The 23,553-nt window shown below is 37.6% G+C and overlaps 1 protein-coding gene across 9 annotated transcripts in view; it reads right to left on the bottom strand.

Annotated features, from left to right (window-relative positions):
- Window positions 1–3,101: 3,101 nt before the first annotated feature.
- Window positions 3,102–23,553, bottom strand: part of Ca-beta (Calcium channel protein beta subunit) — a 440,977-nt gene continuing 420,525 nt past the window's right edge. For all 9 annotated transcript variants that reach the window (XM_070106634.1, XM_070106637.1, XM_070106635.1 and 6 more), the window contains one exon: window positions 3,102–3,663. In XM_070106634.1, coding sequence (XP_069962735.1) covers window positions 3,275–3,663 — 389 coding nt within the window. In that variant the 3' untranslated portion in view covers window positions 3,102–3,274. The remainder of the gene's footprint in view (window positions 3,664–23,553) is intronic.

The raw sequence follows: 23,553 nt of genomic DNA, 5'->3' as shown, positions 1-23,553 counted from the left end.
CAAATGCAATGATTGCATAAATGGTCTGCGCCGATGGTTCGCCACTATCAGTCTAGAGTTGGCTGAGCACAAAATTTAAGAAACAATATCGCTCACTATAGCATAATGGGATATAACTTTACAGTCGCAGCTGAAGTACCTTGGTGTAATACTCGACTCCAGACTAAAATTTAAAGAGCAGGTTAAAGCAGCAAATAAAATCAGGTTAAGGCAGCAATATAAACGTACACTTGGCGGTAGTTTCACGGTGGAAAATTTGACAGCACATTTGTGTGAGTTCTTTATTAAATGGAAAGCTGTCAGCGAAGCGGCCGCTCTGATTATGACAAGGTGGAGACATTTACAACAGATTAGGCATCAATCGGTCCATACCATAGACGAGACTTAAATGCCTTATTCGCTCCCATGAAATAATACTTAGTCCATTGGTTCCGTGGGAGAGATATGAGATGGTAGTAGGTTAAGTTTAGCGGATTAAAATTCCACACTTCGGCTTTCGATGCTTTCCCTTACTATAAAAAAGCCACGTGGGAGATATGATATGTTCTTAGCGTACAAGAGAAAACTGACATTTTGAAAACTTATTTCCATTTTGGGGATTGATTTCTTTACATAATCTCCCTTTATCTCAATACACTAGATCAAACGATGTTCCAAACTATTCGAATCTTCTGACAAATACGTATTCGTGAGCATTGCAAAATAGGCCGCCGTGGTCTCTCGATGTAAATTTTTATCTGGCGAGTGACTTTTCCAGGCATGGAAACAAACAGAAATATACAAATCTGGATCTGATGATGGAGTAGTATTTCGTGGCCTAGTTAGACCAGGGACGTAAAACAGGACTTTTGACTCTTTGCTTGACACGGACCTTTCTTAGGACTATTAGATGCATTTGTTGAACCAGTGGCTGGTGGTCGAGGTATACTGTCACCCGCGTATGCAGGGGTGACACCCTGCAAGAATGCTGATGGGTTAATGTCATGACTGCTACCGTCCCGTTAAAATTCTGGCAGACCGCGGAGTATGTTTATATCCCCTAATCAATAAGTTGGTGTGATTGGTGTTGATTGAGATGACTTCTCCTTTACGCTTCGAACGCAGTGCTTCATAGGGTCGTGCATCATCCCTCGCCTGGGCTTCGTCACTGATATAATCGTGGAACCATATAAGGCGACTACCTTTCCGGGATGTGGATAACGGGTCCCAGAAAAAGGGGTTAAGCGGGACAAACGATGGGAAAGAGGGATCTAACGAGATTTAGAGGTCCCAAGAGGGGCGATCCTCGGCAGGAAATCACGGGTCTGCTGGAGAACAGTTTGGAGGATGAAGATCCTACACTCAACATTTTAATGTGTAAGAGCGGCTCTGATCGGTATCTGCGGTGCACTGCGGACAACAATACCACTACACATATCACTATTGGATTTTGCCAGCAGGTGCATTGATGTGAAGAAAGTCTCAGAGAAGCTGGGTATATGAAGAGATTCAAACAGGCTCACGCTGAAATTCTTTGCTCCTTAATTTGCATCTTTGAAAACGTGGACCACTGCGTCACAGAGGCTACTCCTGGTGGATATTTTTTTGCTCACATATCGACGAGGGACATGTGGGCGGGAAGAAGTCGCTGGTGAAGAGGCGCAGTAAACTTTTTCACGATAACTCGGAGCTAAAAGGGAAGGTTGAAGAGGGAGTCTTCTGTAAGGAACTCCCGTCAACCTTAGCCTGGGGCTACCGGACTACTGTAGTGTTTTTTCTGGCAGAAGTGGCTTCTTTTAACGTAGCAGTAGACTTACTGCTCCGAAGTGCAGCTTCTTTTGGGGAGGTGAGGACGATATGAGCGTTGAACTCGCAAAATCTGCGCTCAAAGTTAGGCAATTAGGGTCTGTTCTTACTAGAAATAGACTTGGGTGCCTTGTCATAAAGTAATCCCAGAAAACTGGAAAGCTGAAGAGCTAGCAAGGACGGGGACCGTTACATTGCTCACATCGGAGTTGGAACGAATTGGATTTCTGTTGTCATCTTTCGTTCTAGCACTGAACCTATGGACCTCGCGTGCGCTTAGTAGGCATTGGTCATCGACCATCTTCTGTGCAACATCATTCTGGCCTAGAATAGAACGTAGAGAATGGACTGACCTTTATCTTGGCGCAATCGTAGGAATTCTTACTGGACATTGTCTAATAAGCTAAGGCTAAAAATCCAGTCGGATACAAATTGTAAAAACTGTATGAAAGCTGTAAACATCAAGTCACTTTCTCCTACATTGCTCAGCCTTTCCAAGACTGAGGTTGAATCATCTCGGCAGACATACCTTCAGCGAAACAAGAGACATAGCCGAAACTGAAATAAGCCACGTCACCTTTTGATATGCTCAAAGTGCTTTGTCGATTTATGAGGCTCTTTATGATCAATTTTAACTTAACCTAAACCAAGTTGGCTATGACGAAGATAGTAGAATAAAAATGACTTTCCCCAAAGGGGATCAGTTTTCTGAAATTCGGTGTAGAATGAGCCCAATATGGGCGTTTGGTTCTTATCCAGCTAGTCGATGTAGATCACACCTTATGAACTCAAGAAAACAATGGCTATCACCTTTTCGGAAGGTATCACAGTTTTCGCCTTTTTCGGAGCGAGTTCACCGGAAAGTGCACTATTTCGACTGTTCCCTGACCTCTGGTGCGTACCACATCTATTATAACATATATTTAAGTGTGTGAGGGTAACCGTTAAGTGCGCAAAATTATGAAACTTAAGTTGGGAGAAATTAAAATTAAAGGTAAGGAAGCTCTAAGTTCGGGTGTAACCGAACCTTTCATACTCTCACAATATGCAAGGGTCAAAACCCAGGAAATCTGCAATCCCAACCGTCTTACGGTAACAAGAAACATGTATACCAAGTTTCATAAAGATACCTAAATTTTTACTCACCCTTTCAACTCGTCTCTTCATCCTGATAATTTATGTATATATAACCCTATATCTAACTCAATTAGTTTTAGGTGATACAAACAACTGTTAGGTGAACAAAACTATTATACTCTGTAGCAACAGGTTGCGAGAGTATAAAAATATTAAACAAGAAAATAGAACAACGAAAATCGTTTTTTAGAGTATGTTTTACTTCAATACTATATTTAGCTTTCGATTTGAATTTATATTATACTTTTTTACCGTTGAAAATATAGTGATACATGCGACAAAAATTAGTTTACACATAAACTTAGATTAAAAAAAATTTTTAGGTTTGTCGTCAACCTTATATCCATGATTCCTATATAGCATTCAGGGCTCGTCTGCCGCTAGTAACAACTCTATTAGTACCAAACTCATCGCGGTCTATAATGACATTATCATTAATTACTGTTGGTAATGTTGATAGAGTGCCTTCCGATTCTGAAAAACGTCCTCGAAGGGGACGTGTTATAGCAGAAGAATGAATTTTTGGTGAAGCATTGTGATCAATTACGTAAGAGGGTTCCTCTGGTTCTAATAAATTAATTTTTTCTTTTCTGTAATGCAAAATATCTCTATCAATATGCTGCAATCGTTTCACTTCACGCTCCGGTCTGGCATATCTGATTTGTTCGCTCGGAGGGTCAACAAAACCCTCTACGTGATGACCATAGTATTGCCGTTGGCTGCGTTGAAACGTTGAACTCTCTGTAAAGTAGATGGTAATTCAGTTATTTTTATTATTTAAATCTATAAACGAATTGGAGAAAATATTTACAAATTATACATATACATAAGTATTATCAACCAAGGCAATATTGAGATTCGCTATATTACACCACAGAACGTAAAGCATTGTTGAAACTTAGTAGTTAAAAAATATTTTGATATACATATATCTTTAGATGATTCATATATGCATATAAATTTTAATAAAAAACAAGTTAGGAAGCTCTAAGTTCGTGTGTAACCGAACATTTTATACTCTTGCAACTTGCAAGGATCAAAGCCCGGGAAATTACTTCAGGTGTTGATAAAATTTTATATTGAATTTATATGATCCGATTCAACCCATTTTTGACACAAAGACATACTATTTTTGAGAGTTTCAGTTATTTATTTTATTATATGAATTTCAATTATATATAACATTTCACACATTGACCGATACTTTCGGTTAAAAGTCAACTATAGGCACTGGAGTCCACATATTCAGGACCTAGGGGCTTGAATAGTTTTGGTTTTATTCCGACTATTTTTGGTTGGTCACAAGTTGGGATACTCCAAACGCATTATTCGCACAAAGTTTTACCCCGATATAATCATTGTTGCTTAATTTGCATAGTGGAAAATGAAAGAATCAGATGGAATTTAAAATGGTGTTGCATGAGAAATAGGCATCCAAATAATAGTCTTCTATCTTATTGTGGAGCTTAGTTTTTGCAATTTATTTGTTTTTGATTAATGTCGTTTTGCGGGCGTGGCAGTGGTTGGCCCATCTGCAATATCAACAGTCTTACGGTACCAAGAAACGTGTGTACCAAGTTTCATAAAGATATCTCAATTTTTACTCAAGTTACAGCTTGCACAGACGTACGGACAGACGGACGGACTGAAAGTCAGCCGGATTTTAACTCGTCTCTTCATCCTGATCATGTATATAAACATAACACTACAAGTATATCTAACTCGCTTAGTCTTAAGTGAAATAAGCAACCGTTAGGTGAACAAAACTGTAGCAACATGTTGCCAGAGTATAAAAATGTTGCGAATTAATTCAACATTCATTATTCGACGAAAACGAAAATAAATTTCAATCAAATTTTTTTTATTTTATTAAGTTGTATTGTAGGTCATATACTCAATTTGTTTTATAAAATTATATTAAAATCATCCTTAAATGAGATATATATGATAAAAACTCAACCGAAGAGCCCAAATTTAATTTATTGAGTGGATGTGGAAAACATCAACGAGAGAGTCCATATTCTTTATGTTATTAACTTGAGGTCCAGATCAGTGGTAAACCACATAACTTTTAAAGAAACTTGTCCATTTAATTTCAATAAAATATCACATAGTATTTTGAGCAGCCTAAACGGTTTAAAGCCAAATAAAAAAATGGGATATATTGGGAGCCAAGAAAGGGAATGCACTTATTTGGACATTGCTCAGGTATACTTGAGAACATAATCTGAAGCCATTTTCTAAGTACATAATTCACACACTGAACGACAAATGTATTCGTCATAAGGTTTGTTAGAAATACATTTTTGGAAATACCATATATGCTTAACATGCCACAAACTTATAATATGCACTCTGAATTTTATTAAAGTACACTTGCTATCACCAATATTCAAAATTACGTTTAATGGCTTTTTGTAGGCGTGGCGGTGGTCCGATTACGCCCATCAGCATTTCCCACTGTTTTTTACCAAAAAACACGAGTACCAAGTTTCAGCACGAAGTATATATACATATGTAATATATATAATTTTTGTCATAAAAAATGCAAACATAATTTGAATTTTGTATTTGTTTACTACATCCTACGAAGACATAAATAAAAATATATACTATTAAAATTTATAATGTGTTATCGATACTTTAAATTGAAGTTGTATTGTATGCACATATAATTCTTTTACGAAGGTACATACATATATACGAAAACGGTGCATGGCAACCAAGTGCGAGTGAAGTAACAGTTACGACGCGGCGCACTATAAGCGACGCGCAGACCAGCAGAGAGGCAACAGCAACATCGCTGCGAAGCAGAAGTGACGAGCAAGTAGCATCAGCATTTTAAAAAAAAGCTATATTGTTGTACTTATTTGCGTATACTTGTACAAGCGGCGATTAGCACATTTTCATTTGTGTTGCACGCACACTGGTGCGTTAGTATTCAATTTGTATTGTACTGATGTATGCTAACGTAATATTATTTATATAAGAGTGAGAAGTTGAGTGGGTTGAATCTGCCGAATAGCGGACGGAAATCGACATTCCAGGACAGACTAAATTTCAACAGAGTTTTCACGAATGTATCTCCAATGGAGAAAAAATGTTTTAATTGTAGTGACGCGTCACACATTGCACGTTATTGTCCCCGCAAACGAATTACTTGTTTAAAATGTGGCATAGAGGGGCATCGCGCTGCAGAATCCAGAAGTCCGTCAAAACAGAGAAAAGCAACGTAAACACAATGACAGATGATGAAATACCCGCGTTGGCGAAAACTGAAAGTGGCCTCATATTTAAGGGATTATTGGAGTCCCTGATTTTACTAAACCCTACAGATTTCATTGTAGCCAACAAAATGTCGAAAACGGTGTCTGCGCTAATAGACAACGGATCGGACTTATGTTTGATGCGCTACGATACTTTGGTTATGTTACAGTTGGATATTAAAACAAGAAAAAACGTTAACTTCGGTTGCGCCGAAGCTATAATACCCTTCACAAAAACAAAGGGCCCTTACAAGAACTTGATTCCGAACGTTCAATTTGTATGTCAGCTATATGATATAGTGATCTGATCTGACCAATTTCTGTGGAGAATAATTTGCCTTAAGCAATAACTCGTGCCTAATTTCGTGAAGATACCTCGTCAAATAAAAAAATGTTCCATGAAAGCACTTTACTCCGATCGTTCAGTTAATATGGCAGCTATATGCTATAGTCATCCGATCCATACAATTTCTTCGGATATTAAATTAATGCTTTACATAATAATACATGCCAAATTTCGTGAAGATACCTAGTCAAATGAAAGAGTTTTCCATACAAGCACTGAATTCCGATTGTTCAGTTTGTATGGCAGCTATATGCTATAGTCATCTGATCTGAATAATTTCTTCGGAGATTACATTATTGCCTTAACTAATAATCCGTGCCAAATTTCGTGAAGATACCTCGTCAAATGAAAGAGTTTCCCATACAAACACTTGATTCCGATTGTTCAGTTTGTATGGCAGCTATATGCTATAGTGGTCCGATATCGGTCATTCCGATAAATGAGCAGCTTCTTGGGGAGAAAAAGAAGTGTTCAAAATTTCAGATCGATATCTTAGAAAGGGGACTGAGGGACTAGTTCGCGTATATACAGACGGACAGACGGACGGACGGACAGACAGACGGACATGGCTAAATCAACTCAGCTCGTCACGTTGATCATTTATATATATACTTTATATGGTCTCCGACGTTTCCTTCTGGGTGTTACAAACTTCGTGGCAAAATTAATATACCCTGTTCAGGGTATAATGAACAGGAAGAGACGAAGAATTGTAGGAATAGGCAACATTGCGCTAGTACCGATTGGTAGTTTCACCATTCTGATGACGATTGATGATATTGAATTGAAAATCACTTTCCATGTGGCTATGTGCGTGATTTGAGTTGAACATTGGTGAGTTTAGACGAAAAGAGGTAAAGCGGCAGCGTTACAGCAATGATCTTGCGACTATTATCGAAATAAGGGCTAAGTTCGGATGTAACCGAACATTTTATACTCACGCAAAGTCAAACGGTATACTCGTTTGAGATTACTTTATATATTGTGCTTGATTTTCATAGTGGAAAGCGAATCAAATGGAATTTAAAATGAGGAGATATGCGTGGTTGTAATCCGATTTCGCTCATTTTCGCACTATAACATAGAAATATTAAAAGAATGTCATGTACCGAATTTGGTTGAAATCGGTTAAGCGGATCCCAATATATGGAGTTTCACCTAAAAGTGGGCGGAGCCACGCCCACTGTTTAATTGTGAACGCGGTTCCTATAAAGTAATCTCATACCATCCCAGAGATAAAATTTAATGTTTATGGCGTGTTTAGTGCTTGATTTATCGCGCTTTTAGTAGTTTTTAACAGTACCGTTATATCGCGACGTAAAAGAAATGGTGACTACTATCTTTCTTCAGCATTTTTTTTCACACGTGGAAATTAATTTTAATATAAAAGAATGCATAAATTATTAAAAAAATTCACTTTGCGCTCACGGGTTTGTAATCTTCGCGTCAAAATAAGACGATTTAAACAAAAATTATAATTTTTGCCTCCTTCATTGGGCGATCTAAATTATACATTTACCCATTTTGGCACGAGCACGAACATCTGATGTAAAGAAATCTTAGATAGTTCCTATTATGAATTTTGGTACGCTGCGACTAGCAGCAAAGAGCAGTTTCTTTTTTTAGTCTTCGCCAACGCCTTCTAATAATTTCTGACAAATTCGCCCCAATTGGAATTGCGGTTTGTTTATTCAAAAATGTATCGACACAGTTGACCACGAAGTTATTTGACCAGGGATAGGCACAACCACAACCAAACGACTCTGACAAAATGACATTCTACTCGAGAATTGATTTTTCTCATAAAATTTACCTTTACCTTCCGAAATCGATCACGAATCAATTCTAGATTTTACGGTAAGGTGACTAGTTTCACATTCTACATACCATTAAATACCATAACAAACGATGTGATAGAAAGTCATGCAAGTATATATTTATTTATTTCCAGTACTTATTACTTATATTATATATTTACAACTATGTATATATTAGGTGTAGTAAAAAGACTATCCATTATTTTTGCATGAAATTGAAGGCTTTAATCACCATAGTTAGAATAATCCGATTTAGGTCAAAAAGCGCAGTTTTGATTTTTGAGTTCATCATGTACAGTGTTTTATTTTTAAATTCGATTAGCAATACCTAAATTTAGGGGAAACTTTAGTATACCATCCCACGATTTCAGGGTAAAATGGTTAGATCGAAGAGATTCTCCAGATCAAGAATATATATAATTATAGCTGCTGGAAACTTAAAGTTTTCGAGATATTTGCATTTTAAGTTGAAAATTTCACAAATTTTATCTTACAATTTCTCGATTTATACTTACACAGCATGATGAGCTGAGTTGATTTAGCCATGTCCGTCTGTCTGTCTGTCCGTCTGTCCGTCTGTCTGTATATATACAAACTACTCCCTAAGTTCTTAAGCTATCGATCTAAAATTTTGCACTTGTCCTTTTCTCTCTAAGAAGCTGCTCATTTGTTGGTTCGGCCGATATCGGACCACTATAGCATATTGCTGCCACACAAACTGAACAATTGGAATTAAGTACTTATATGGGAAGCTTTTTTATTTTACGTAATATCTTCAATGACATGAGTTATTTTCTAAAGTTACAATGTAATCTCTGAATAAATTGTTTAGGTCGTATCTTTATAGTATATAGCTGCCATACAAACTGAACTATACATATATATATATATATATATAAATGATATGGCAACACTTATTATTTGTCAACATGGAACCCATTTGTTATTGTGGATATAACGAAAATTGTGTAAGAAATTAAATACTTATTTAAAGCAAATATGAAAATAATTCATATAAAATATATAAGTGCATAATATAAAAGAAAATTTAACTATAAATCGAGAAATTGCAAGATAAAAGTTTCAACTTAAAATGCGAATGTCTCGAAAACTATAAGTTTCTGGCGGCTATATCTGTATATATTCTTGATCTGGAGAATCTCCTCTATCTAACCATACCCCTTTTAACCCTGAAATCGTGGGATGGTATACTAAAGCCAACCCAAAATTTAATTATAATTACATTTAATTTAATTTTAAATAAAAATAAATAGATTTTAAAAAATAAGGAAGGGCTTAGTTTGGATGTAACCGAACATTTTATACTCTCGCAAAGTCAAATGGTATACTCGTTTTAAATTTCTTTGTGGATCTTGCCGCCTTGTTCTATGTTGACCGATATTTTCGGTAAAAAGTCAACTATAGGTACTGGGGTCCACATATTCAGTACCTAGGGGCTTCAACAGTTTTGGTTCAATTTAGACAAATTGTGGCCACTAAGTGGCATACTTTAAACGCATCATTAACGTAAAGTTTTACGCCGATACAATTATTGTTGCTTGATTTGCATACTGGAAAGTAAAAGAATCAAATGGAATTTAAAATGGTGTCATATGGGAAATAGGCGTTGTTGTAGTCCGATTTCGCCCATTTTCGCACTATAATATAGACATACTAAAGGAATGTCATGTACCGAATTTGGTTGAAATCAGTTAAGCGGATCCCAATATATGGAGTTTCACCTAAATGTGGGCGGAGCCACGCCCACTGTTTAATTTTGAACGCGGTTCCTATAAAGTAATCTCATACCATCCCAGAGATAAAATTTAATGTCTCTGGCGTGTTTAGTGCTTGATTTATCGCGCATTTAGTAGTTTTTAACTGTACCGTTATATGAAGAGTGGGCTCGGGTGTCACCCAATTTCACCCATTTTCTCCCTGTAGGTAGAGAAGCTAAAAATATTTACTTTCAGTGAATTTTGTTATTATAGCTTTAGCCGTTTAGGAGATATGTACTTTAAACTTATTAGGGGGCGGAACCACACCCCCTTTTTTTTATTAAACTGGAGATGTATGCAGTATATCTTGTATCTTATTGTGGAGCTTAGTTATGACAATTTATTTGTTTTTGATTAATGGCGTTTTGTGGGAGTGGAAGTGCTCCGACTACGCCCATCTGCAATACCAACCGTCTTACGGTGCCCAGAAACATGTGTACCAAGTTTCATAAAGATATCTCAATTTTTACTCAAGTTACAGCTTGCACGGATATCTAACTCGATTAGTTTTAGGTGATACAAACAACCGTTAGGTGAACAAAACTATTATGTAGCAACAAGTTGCGAGAGTATAAAAACACCTAGTCAGATCGACGATCATTAGTACTAACGAATATAAAATATAGTTAGTACTCTAGGGTTAAACAAGATATGACTTTTTGCCATCGTCGCGAGGAAAAAATTTGTGGTCAGCAAGGTTTGTGCGGGAAGAATAGTTGAAACGTATGTTGTTGCTGTTTTTGTTGCATTTATGTATAACAATTTTTTTAAGTCATTATCGTATGTTTGTTTGTCTATTACTGTGTTCACTTTTCCATCACTCTTACATATGTGAAAATATATTTTTATGTTTGTTCAGGTTCTTCCATTCTACTCCTTTCGTGGACAAATCCTAGTATTTAAACATTTTTTTTTTTACATATTTGTACTAAATAAGCGATTCAATCGACCATCATACAAAATTCGATTTGCACCTTCTCATTGCTTTACGTTGTCTCTAACTTGAGCATGTAAGCGACTATTCTGGGGGAAATATAATATGTTCAGCATATGTCACCCTTTGGTGGCCATTTCACCAGAAGGGGGGTAGTAGCAAGGTGCAGCGGTTTGGGCATACATACATATGTATCAATAAATATGGCGGTTTTTCTAACCAAAACCAAAGATATAATTTTTATTTCGTCATGTTCAAATGTGTCTGCACCATGGAAACAAATTTGACGATTTGTAGGACGGCATAGAGCTCAAGTTGTGATAGACTGACATATATTTGGATGATCTACCTTTGACCTTAAGAAGCGTCGCAGAAGCCGGTGCAGCGCGTGTACTCGGGGGCATAATTAATCCATCGTCGAAATTATATCTCAGAAATTTTTACTTAAATTGTCGCTTGTATCATTATTGGCGAAAGCCATCGGGGGTTGAAAAGTTTTGCCACTGATGACAAAATTTGCCTTTTTTTAACCCAGAGAATGCAGATATTGACTCAGTAGCATATGAGAACTTGTCTGATATCGAATTTTATTGAATGTCCATAGTTTTTTTTGAAGGGTGTTTGGCTGTTATCTCATTTAAGGGAAACCATACAGTTTTGAGGGCTTGTTTTACTTGAAAAGTTTGAGGTTGAATCGAACCCCAAGCATTTTATATATAGTCTTCTTTGCGACAGAACTGTTATGGGTGAGCGCAGCTTTGCACGTGCACTACGAAGGGTCAATAGAGACACCGCCTAAGGTGTGAAATTTGTGTCCTCTAGTCTAGATTTAGAGAGAAATTATCGATTGTTACAACTCGAGCGACGAGACTGTCAGGTGGTACCGAACATGGTTGAAATCGGTTAACCCTTAGTAGCCTGATTTACGAAAGTGATTTATTTTTAATATTACTGTGTTTGCTTGAGGGTCTAGATGAAGGGAAAATAGCTAAAAAAAAATCACAATATTTATTTTACATATTTATTTAGAAAAAAAAACAGGTATCAATTTTGATACTACAGGCATTAACACCGTAAAGAAATCAGATATACCTATGCATGAGATAATGCGAAACATTGATTGTTTTTATTATCGCATATCGACACTTTACACTTTTTACAGAACCAGGAGGTAAGTTTCCTACAATTATTAAATTTACACTTGTTTCTTGAATCCATAAATATTTTTTCATGACCAATATAATCGCAACGCACGTCAGTAGAGGGTAGTACTTGTACACCTTTCCGGGGTCTTTTAGAAGGTACTGTAGTGTATATGTGATAAAATAAAACAATAATGACATTTGATTGTTTTTAATTTCGTTGGAAAGAATATTATACAATAGTAAAATACGTACAGCCAACCTATAAAAAAAACTAATAGCAATGTGAACATTCGGTTTAAAAGATTGGTATCAAAATTGAAACTCTAGGTTATTAAGGGTTATGCAGATCCCAAGAGATGGGTTTTCACCTAAAAGCGGGCGGTGCCACGTCCACTATCTAATTTTGAACGTAGTTCCTACAAAATCATCTTATACCATCCCAGAGATAAAATTTAATGTCTCTGGCTTGTTTACCCGATTTCACCACACCGTCGATAGAGATGCTAAAAACATTTGTTCCCAGTGTATTTTGTTATTATAGCTTCAGTGGTATAGGAGATATGCACATTAAACTTATTAGGGGGCGAGACTACGCCCACTTAAAAAAAATTTAACTGCAGATGCCCCTCCTTAAGGTGATCCTATATACCAAATAAAATCTTGTATCTTATTGTGCAGCTTAGTTATGACAATTTATTTGTTTTTGATTAATGGCGTTTTGTGGGCGTGACAGTGGTCCGATTACGCTCATCTGCAATACCAACCGTCTTACGGTACCAAGAAATATGTGTACCAGTATAGTTTCACAAAGATATCTCAATTTTTGCTCAAGTTACAGCTTGCACAGACGGACGGACGGATAGATAGTCACCCGGATTTTAATCATCCTGATCATTTATACATATACAAGTATAACCCTATATCTAACTAGATTAATTTTAGGTGATAAAAACAATCGTGAGGTGAACAAAACTGTTATACTCTGTAGCAACAAGTTTCGAGAGTATACAAAACTGCTAAGTATTTAAATACGAGTAGTACATTTGTGTAGAGCCTGTCCTCTCTCTAATTTTTTATAAAGCCCTTCCGTAACATCCCGGCTGTAAAATGTAATGCCTCGCACGCATTTAGTTATTGATTTATTGCATTTTAGTAGTTTTTAACAAAATTGTTATATGGGGAGTGGGTGGGGTTAGAATACGCCTATATCCTTTTTCACACTTAGGTAGAAGTAAAAAAAATATTTGCCTTAAGCAAATTTGGTTATTATAGCTTTAGTGGTTAAGGTATATACATTAAAACTATTAAGGGCGGGACCACGCCCACTTTTTCAAAAAATTTAACCGTCGATGCCCCTTTGTAATTCGTTGTGTTAATAATAGTATTGTATCTTATTGTGGAACTTGGCTTATAGGTTTTCGATTATTGCCCTTTTGTGTGCATAGCAATGGGATGATTCCACCCATCTGCAATATTAACTTGGGTGCGAAAGAACATGTGTACCAAGTTTCATAACAATATTTCAATTCTTACTCAAGTTATTGCTTGGACGAACGGCCGGCAGACTGACATTAGGATTTCAACTCGTCTCGTTATCCTGATAATTTATATATGGTATACATAATCTTATATATATCTCATGACATATTTAAAATGGCCGAAACGACACTTAGAAATCATATCATCCCTATTGGAAAACCCCCTACAACCCATTTATGACATACAGTTATATCTATTATTGTCAGAAAAGGATTATTTTCAAAGTTCTATAATATATCTTACAGATTGACCGATATTTTCGATAAAATGTAAGGTAAGACTGGGACTCACATATTCGGTACCTGAGGCTAAACCTTTTAGTAAGCGGGACCACACCCATTTTTTCAATATTTTGAGCCCACAGGAGCCTCTTGCTAATACGATCCCCTGTGCCAAATAAAAGTTTTATACCTTAATTTAGTGATTAGTTATGACACTTTATAGGTTTTATTTCAGTGACGTTTTGTGGGCGTGGCAGTGATTCAATCATGCTAATCTACGAACTCGTCTTCTCTTTTTTGGTAAGGCACATGTGTAACTGTTTTATCACGGTATCTCAAAATTAATTCAAGTTACAGCTTGCACAGACAGACGGACGCACAGACAGACATCCTGCTTTCAGCTCGCCTCGTCATCCTGATAATTTATATATTTATATATATATATATATATATATATATATAACTCGATTCGTTTTAGGGATAGGATTTATTAAAATACATAAAATAGCGTTTGGAGAAAGTAAACTTCTGGCCGTACTGCCATAAATATGTGCTAGAACGATAGAAATCAGAACAGGACAAGTTGCAGAAAAATTATAACAGTTGGAAATTGAGATTGTTACATTTTCACATACATATGTTTAATTATATAATAGTCACTCCTAAAGTTGGTTTAGTTTATTTATTACCTTATCTTAGTATATGAATTCTGTTAAATAATAATAGTATGCTGGAACTGAAGGTTTTAATGTGTTTATTTCAAATTCATTTAACAAAAAAAATTACCGGAATAGCTCCAATGTTAAGAAAAAGTTCAGTCATAATATGAGATGAGTACATAATGGCTGACAAATATTCTCGAATCATTGCGCAGAACAATGCAACATTTAAACGCCAAAAATTTATTAATAAAAAGTATTTTCCTGGAAATAAAAAATAATTTCCTGGAAATTAAAAATCGTTTTATCGATTTTAGTAGGCACAGAGTTGCATCGTTATTAGAAAAACATGCCCGCTCAATTTTAGTAAGATAGCTCACATATTGGCCGATATATGCGGTATAAAAACAGCCGGAAGTTCAAAAATCTTTCTTTTAGGTATATGATGGCTAAGAGAAGTATTGACCCGATTCAATTCCTTTTTGACATACAGACATAATATTATCAGGAAAGGATTCTCTCTTACTTCCAAATATAACGGGTGATCCAAGTAGAGGTACTTTTTTCAATAGCCTATTTTTGACCGATCACGTGATCGTGAGCGTACTATTCCTAACACTATCACATATCTTGAGACCCAGCATTAGTTACATGTAAATGAAAAAGGATTACGAGCAATTATACATAATAGTGATGATACAATTTATGTACAAGTAAGAAAGGCCTGAGTTCGGGGAAACCGAAATTTTATGTTCTTGCAACTTACCAGAATCATAACCCGACAAATTATTTTAAGTGCTGGCAAAATTTAAATTTAAACATGTTGGGAAAGAATTCAACATTCATTTTTCGACGAAATCGTGAAAAAATTACAACGAAATTTTGTATCTTCTTGACTTATTTTTAAGGACTTAGTTTTAATACTATATTTTTGTTCATAGCAGGTAAAATTAATTCGACCGAAGAGCGTAAATTTAGTTTGTTAAGCTGATGTGGAAAACGTCAACCAGAGGATCGGAATTCATAAACTCGGGTCGGAATTGCTAATCCACATAATTTTAAAAAACACCTGTTCATTTAATTTCATTAAAAGATCATACATTTAGATCATCCTCAATGGTTTAAAAACAGTTGGAAAGACGGACTCATTATAAGGGGTGTATTAGGGGCAGAGAAAGGGGGATTGCATTAATTTTGAATTTGTTCAGGTATACTTGAGAACATATAATATTTTCAAGCAATTTTATAGATATATAACTCAAGCACTGAACGACATATTCGGCTTTAAACTTGTTAGAATAACGAAAATCATTATAAGTAGTAAATGGGAGTTAGGGGTATTATTGAACCGATTTTTTTCTATTTTTGGCATTACTACATATTATTAATATGCCACATACTAATAAAATTCTCACTGGGCAAATGTAGATACAGAGATTCATTTAGGGGCTTGAACAGGTTTGGTTCGATTTGGACAATTTTTTGTCGTAAGTGAAAGCAGCATATGGAATTTAAAATTGTGTTACATGGTAAGTAGACGTGGTTGTCATCCGTTTTCCCCATATTTCGCACTTTCACATAGAAATCGGAAGAACGTTATGCACCGGATTTGGTTGAAATCGGTCGAGCAGGTTCCGAGCTATGTGATTTCACCTAAAAGTGAGCGGTGCAACCCCCATTGTTCAATTTGGGCACCTGTGCCTATAAAGCCCACTTGTGTCATTCTGGGTGTAAAATTTAATGACTCTGACGCATTTATTTTATCGCACTTTTAGTAATTTTTAACAAAACCGTTATATGGGGAGTGGGCAAATGCATTATACCTATTAGAGGGCAGGTCACGTTCCTGACCCGTTGTGCCAAATTTAAGTTCTGTATCTTAATTTACGTCTTTTTTATACGTTTTCGGATAATTGCATTTTGTAGGCGGGGTAGTGTTCCGAACATGTGTACCAAATTTAATCAAGATATCTGAACGGACAGATAGACAGTCCCTCGGAGTTCAGCTAGTCTCGTCATCCTGATCATTTGTATATGTATTACTTCATATCTAACTCGATTAGTTTTAAATGAAACAAACAACACTCAAGTAAACACAACTATTATATGTTACTATTGCAAGAGTACAAAAAGTAATTGATGAAAAGAATACCATATAAATGTTGACATTGACTAAATGAGAATAAATGAGTAGCAGACAATTGTGACATTAAATGTTCAGAGTTAGGAGCAGAATTAAGTCTAATCGAAACTTTACTCGGACAATCGTGCAAGCGATTTACTTAAGATTTAAAAGCGGTATTAATGGAAGAGGTTCAATTTGTTCAAAATATAATGTTTTCGTTTTAATAAGTGTAGATAGCGTTTATTGGGAGAAATGCTGCAATTTTGACTATTATAGCATTACTTTTTTGATGGCAGCTTGAAACTAAATTTTGGCATATTCCACAGGAAGTAACCCCCAGGTAATATGGCCGAACGAAATCTTTTGTTGACGTTAAATGTTTTCTTAAAATTTTGGCTTTCATTAAAGCGCAAACATTCTCTTGGCACCTGGTGACCGTGACGGTCAATCTAAAGTCACAATATGGTTTTCTTGTTTTCATTGAGTACATACTCTACTCCTATGTTTTGGATCATTGTCTTCCTGCAGTTTCCATTCATGGTTACTTGTGTCGTAAAGCATTTTAGTTGCCTTCAGTAAACTCTTTTTATACAATTTTATCATTCTAGCGGCGTTTAGGTTTTCTGTGAAGCACCTCAAAACCCAAATCCATAAGCAGAGAAGCATCCATAAACATGTACCTTTTGGGGATGCTTAACACTCCTTTGAATAAATATCTGTGTTTTTCACAGCTAAACGCGTCTCCAGGGGTTAAGCAATGCAAAAGTTGACTCATCTGTAAATATTATATTGCTCCAATCACGGTTGATGTTTTCTTGGGTACAATGTGACCTTTTTATACTCTTCCAACATGTTGCTACAGAGTATAATAATTCTGTTCAGCTAACGTTTGTTTGTATTACCTCAAACGAATCGAGTTAAATTTAGGGTTTTACATGTATATATGTATACTTGTATATATATATATATATATATATATGTCCATCCGTCCATCTGTCTGTCTGTACAAGCTGTAACTTGTGTAAATATTGAGATATTTTGATGAAACTTGGTACAAATGTTTCGTGATATCGTAAGAACTTTACAATAAATGGGCGGAATCGGACCCGTACCACGCCCACAAAACGCCAATAAATTGCCATGACTAAGCCCCACAATAAGCACAAGAATGTTATTACGTATAACGAATCGCATTAGGAAGAGATGCCCCTTGCAGTTTAAAAAAATTGTAACAAGTGGGCGTGGCCCCGCTCTCTAATAAGTTTAATGTGCATATTTCCTAAACCGCTATAGTTGAATACGGACCGTTTTCCGTAGGAGTAGTAGGATTCTTAGAGCCCCTATACTTTCCACCACTCCAAAACAAGCTAACAAAACCGGAGAAAGGACAGCATAAATGGAAACGCCGGCTACGCAAACGGGATCTACAAAACAAAGAGAAGGGAAGTGCACCCCAGCTTCTATCACAGAAGAATTTCTGGCCACTCAAAACTCACCGAAACAAGAGTATATCGCCCAAATGAGTGCAAATAATGATGACGGCGATGGCCGTCAGTATGGACGTTAAGAACGGAGCGGCACAACTAGGCGAACTCTTTGACGTAATCAAAAGTTACCGCAGAAACTGGCTTATCGCTGAGACCGAGAAAAGATGGGGACATTTAAGCAGGCGTATCATGACCCCCGAGCCAATAACCTCGAAGCGGCGAGAGCCCAGCCCTGTGGAGCCTCAAGAAACTGTTCGACCACGTAACGAAAAGGAGGGCCAGTGGCACAAAGCTTTGCCTAAAAAGACGAAGAAGACCCATGCAGAAGGAGGCAAGGTGGTGGAAGCACTCAAACCCACAGAAGAAAGGCAACAAGGAAAAAATATAGCTGCAAGTCAGAGAGTATATAATAGGCCCAAGCGACAATCAGGGGCCGTGATCATTAAGCCAGCAGAAGGCATTAGCTACGCCGAGGTGTTTATGAACATCCGTAGCAAGGTAAACCTAAAAGAAGCAGACGTTAAGATTAAGGGGATCCGCAAAACAAGAGCCGGGGCGCTACTATTAGAGCTGGATAAGGGACAGACTGCAAAAGCAAACTTCTGTGAGGGACTCAAGCACATCCAACAAAAATCCGCAACTGTGGCCGACCTTAAACCAAAGGCTACTACAGAGATTAGAGACCTCGATTCACTTACAACAAAAAATGAAGTCGCAGCGGTCGTAAAAGAAGTGGTACAGGAGCCGATCGAAGACTTAACGATAAACATAACCGCACCTAACACTGCTCTCTTGTGTAAAGGCGTATATAACGCTTCATCAAAATAAAGCTGACAGACTGGTGCGAAAGACACGCATTAAAATTGGCTGGGTTAACTGCAGGCTGCGACTTAAAGAAAACGCTAAAAGGTACTAGTAGCAGCTCCCCCAAAATTGCAAGAAAAGTTGTCGAGCACACAATGCTTAATATAAAAAGAGCATGTCACAAATCGATTCCCAAGGTTTCCTGCAGCAAACATAAAGCAGCAGTTTACTGGTGGACAGAAAATATCGCCCAACTCAGACGCACATGCCTTTGCCTTCGTATATCGTATACGATACCCAGGCGAAAAGGAGCCGCATCCCGAGAAGCCAAGCAATATCAAGCAGCGACAAAGGAGCTGAAGTACGCCACCGACGATAGCAAAAAGAGAAAATGTGAATAATTATGCGAGGAGTTCAACAAAAACCAATAGGGACTTGGGTACAAAATAGTAATGAAGATACTCGGAGCTCGAACAAAGCCACCTGACTTAACCATTGCCAAAATTGATTACATCGTAAGCCAGAGGACCATCAACGAAGCCAGAGGACTCCCCCCTAGACAACACGGCTTTAGGAGGTCAACTTTAGAAGCTATAAGATGCATCACTGAAAGCGTAGAAGCCGCACAGCGTAGATGCCATAAGTACAAAAGATTAGTTTTGCTGGCGACTCTAGACGTCCAAAACGCCTTCAACAGCGCTAGATGGGCGGACATAATCGACGCTCTCGAAAAAAGTTTTAGAATCCACAAATACCTCAGAGCTGTGGTGCGGAGCTAACTCAGCAATAGAAAACTGATGTACCAAACCAGAGAGGAATCACGACAGATAGCGGTTACGTCAGGAGCTGCATAAGGATCCATTTTAGGCCCAGACTTGTCGAACATCAGCTACGACGCCATACTAAAATTCGAAATGTCAGACGAATCGTACCTAATTGCCTACGCGGACGATATTGCAGCAGTTATTACAGCCCTAGACACAGAAGATGCGCGAAGGAAGGTAAACCAGGTCATGATACTGACGCAAGCATGACTTGACTCACACAACCTCCAGCTCGCTACGGAAAAAAACAGAGCTACTACTGCTAACAAATAAGCACATACCCCTCGAAATAAGTATGCAAACGACTACGGATACCCTAAGGACACAAAAAGCGGTGAACTACCTAGGCATAAGACTGGACACCAGATTAACTTTCTGGGCACAAATCCAGCACGCCGTAGGAAAGGCAGCGAAAATCACCTCCCAGCTCAGCAGACTAAAGGGCCAACATAGGGGGGCCCAGCCAAGAAAAGAGAAAGCTCCCAATGTCAAGCACCATCAGCATCCTATTATACGGAGCAGAGATTTGGGCAGATGTATTAAAAAAGGAAACCCGGCGTAAGGTATCGGCAAGAGTATACCTCACCGCAGCCTTTAGAGTTGCATCAGCTTACCGAACAGTGTCAGGTGATGCAATATTGGTTATAAGCGGTAATGCCCCAATTGACGGCCTGGCATACGAAAGGAAAAATCTGTGGGTGCTAAAGAAAATGTCTGAATCCAACAAGCACGCATTAGACCAAATAAAGAAAGATACGATATCAGCATGGCAACGAAGATGGGAGAATGAGAGTCGCGGCAGATGGACGGCCAGACTTATAAGGGACGTTAACTTATGGACAAGTCGTAAATTCGGAGAAGTCGACTTCTACATAACACAGCTACTATCATGGATGCTTCAAAAAGTACCTCTACAGAATGGGGAAAGTCGAAGAGCCGATGCGACTGAAGATGACGCTGAACACACATTTTTTAAATGCGAGCGATGGAAAAGGGAACTCATCGCCGTAGAAGACCTGGTCGGTCCAATAAACGCGTACAACTTAATCAGAGTCATGGTGGAGAGCAAAGCTAAATGGGCAATTATTCAGAAATTCTCAGAAACTTTGTTTGCAGCAAAAAGTGAGACCTGGACGCAGATGCGCAGATGTAAATTTCTCAATGAGGAAAATGGAACGCCACCCTGAAGTAATGCAAACGCGGTTTCAGGGTAGGCGATGGTTTCCTAGAGGGGGTTTTTAGTGACCTGCAAGCGGCACATGCCGTTGCTGTGACAACAGCAGTGATGATGCGGAAGGCATTTGCCACATTCTCAGCCGCAAAACAAAAAAAAAACATAAATAGGAAGGCTTTAAGTTAATAAAACCAATAACCTTCAAAGCTATAAATATAAGTTTAATCATTTAAGCCTTAGTAAATTATTACTCCTTTAGAATTGCAAATAATTTCTTTGGACTAGCCGGTTTACCTCGTCGATACTCAAGATAACCCAGACGCTTACAAAATATGAATACATGAAACGTAGTATCTACGATTGGGATTTCGACAAACGATTTGGAAAAGTTGAACAGCTGACGGCTGTGGCATTCTGTTACCTGAGTATGCCAGAGTGACATCTTGCACTCGGTTTGAAGCGGGGACCTTTACGACATGAACATGAATAAAAAATAATAATGAAAACAAACGAGAGCAAAACCCAAAAGGAAAAACCGAGGACGAACTGAATGCCTTCGCACCGCAAATAGGAAATGAAAGGGTAATCCAAACTATTTTCAAGGAAGAAGCCGATTCCTCGATGTCTGAACCAGTGGACGATTTCTTTGGACTAGCCGGTTTACCTCGTCGATACTCAAGATAACCCAGACGCTAACAAAATATGAATACATGAAGCATAGTATCTACGATTGGTTCATCTATCTCGTTTCTAAGAATTTTAAGCCATCTGTTAAGCTCGCCCGGGCTCATAGATGACGCATGCTGAACGGCATGCAAGACGTATTTGATGATGTCTCCACGCTAGTAACAGCTCTTCCCAAACCGACTGCACCAAGCCCAGCAGAATACGATTCAGAGGAAAGGGGACGAGAACCCGTAAATGCCGTATGGCATGTAGTAAAAGGGAAAAGATACAGCACACAAAACGAAATAAAAGCACAGAACAAACCGCAGGCAACACTAAACGAACAAAACGATGACAAGCTTCAGAAGCAAAAACAGATAAACCTAACCAGAATACGGCCTATGTAAACTAGCAAAGTTTCCACATTTGGGACAAAAAGTAACCTGAAGAGATTCAAAAGCGGCCATTTTGGACTCGAAAATTTACTTGAAAACTGAGTGCGCCGCCTCTAGATGTTAAAAATTTTTTTTCGCTCCACCCAAATATATACTTATATATATATATCTACATGTATATATACATGTAAAACCCTAAATTTGACTCCATTCGTTTGAGGTAATACAAACAAACGTTAGTTGAACAAAATTATTATACTCTGTAGCAACATGTTGGAAAAGTATAAAAAGGTCGCATTGTACCCAAGAAAACATCAACCGTGATTGGAGCAATATAATATTTACAGATGAGTCAACTTTTGCATTGCTTAACCCCTGGAGACGCGTTTAGCTGTGAAAAACACAGATATTTATTCAAAGGAGTGTTAAGCATCCCCAAAAGGTACATGTTTATGGATGCTTCTCTGCTTATGGATTTGGGTTTTGAGGTGCTTCACAGAATACCTAAACGCCGCTAGAATGATAAAATTGTATAAAACAAGTAAGGAAGAGCTAAGTTCGGATGTAACCGAACATTTTATACTCTCGCAAAGTCAAATGGTATACTCGTTTGAGATTTCTTTGTGGATTGACTGATATTTTCGGTAGAAGGTCAACTATAGGTACTGGGGTCCACATATTCAGTACCTAGGGGCTTGAACAGTTTTGGTTCGATTTAGAAAATTTTTGGTCACAAGGTGGCATACTTTAAACGTATTATTCACGCAAAGTTTTACGCCGATATAATCATTGTTGCTTGATTTGCATAGTGGAAAGTGAAAGAATCAAGTGGTATTTAAAATGGTGTCATATGGAAAATAGGCGTGGTTGTAATCCGATTTCGGATTGAAATTCCATTTGGTTGAAATCGGTTAAGCAGATCTCAAGATATGGGTTTTCACCTAAAAGTGGGCTGTGCCACGCCCACTGTCTAATTTTGAACGCGGTTCCTATAAAGTCATCTTATACCATCTCAGAGATAAAATTTAATGTCTCTGGCGGGTTTAGTGCTTGATTTATCGCGCTTTTAGTAGTTTTAACAGTACCGTTATATGGGGAGTGGGCGGAGTTGCCACCCGATTTCAACTATTTTCACACCGTCAATAGAAGTGCTAAAAACATTTGCTTTCAGTGAATTTTGTTATTATAGCATTAGCGGTTTAGGAGATATGCACATTAAACCTATTAGAGGCGGGACCACGCCCACTTTTAAAAAAAAATTTTTAACTGCAGATGCCCCTCCTTAATGTGATCCTGTGTACCAAATAACAGTCTTGTATCTTATTGCGGAGCTTAGTTATGGCAAGTTATTTGTTTTTGATTAATGGCGTTTTGTGGGCGTGGCAGTGGTCCGATTACGCCCATCTGCAGAAACATGTCTACCAAGTTTCATAAAGATATCTCAATTTTTA

The sequence above is a fragment of the Bactrocera oleae genome, chromosome 3 (genome assembly GCF_042242935.1).
Source record: "Bactrocera oleae isolate idBacOlea1 chromosome 3, idBacOlea1, whole genome shotgun sequence".
Taxonomy (NCBI): Eukaryota; Metazoa; Arthropoda; class Insecta; order Diptera; family Tephritidae; genus Bactrocera; species Bactrocera oleae.
This window is presented reverse-complemented; position numbering and strand designations above follow the sequence as displayed.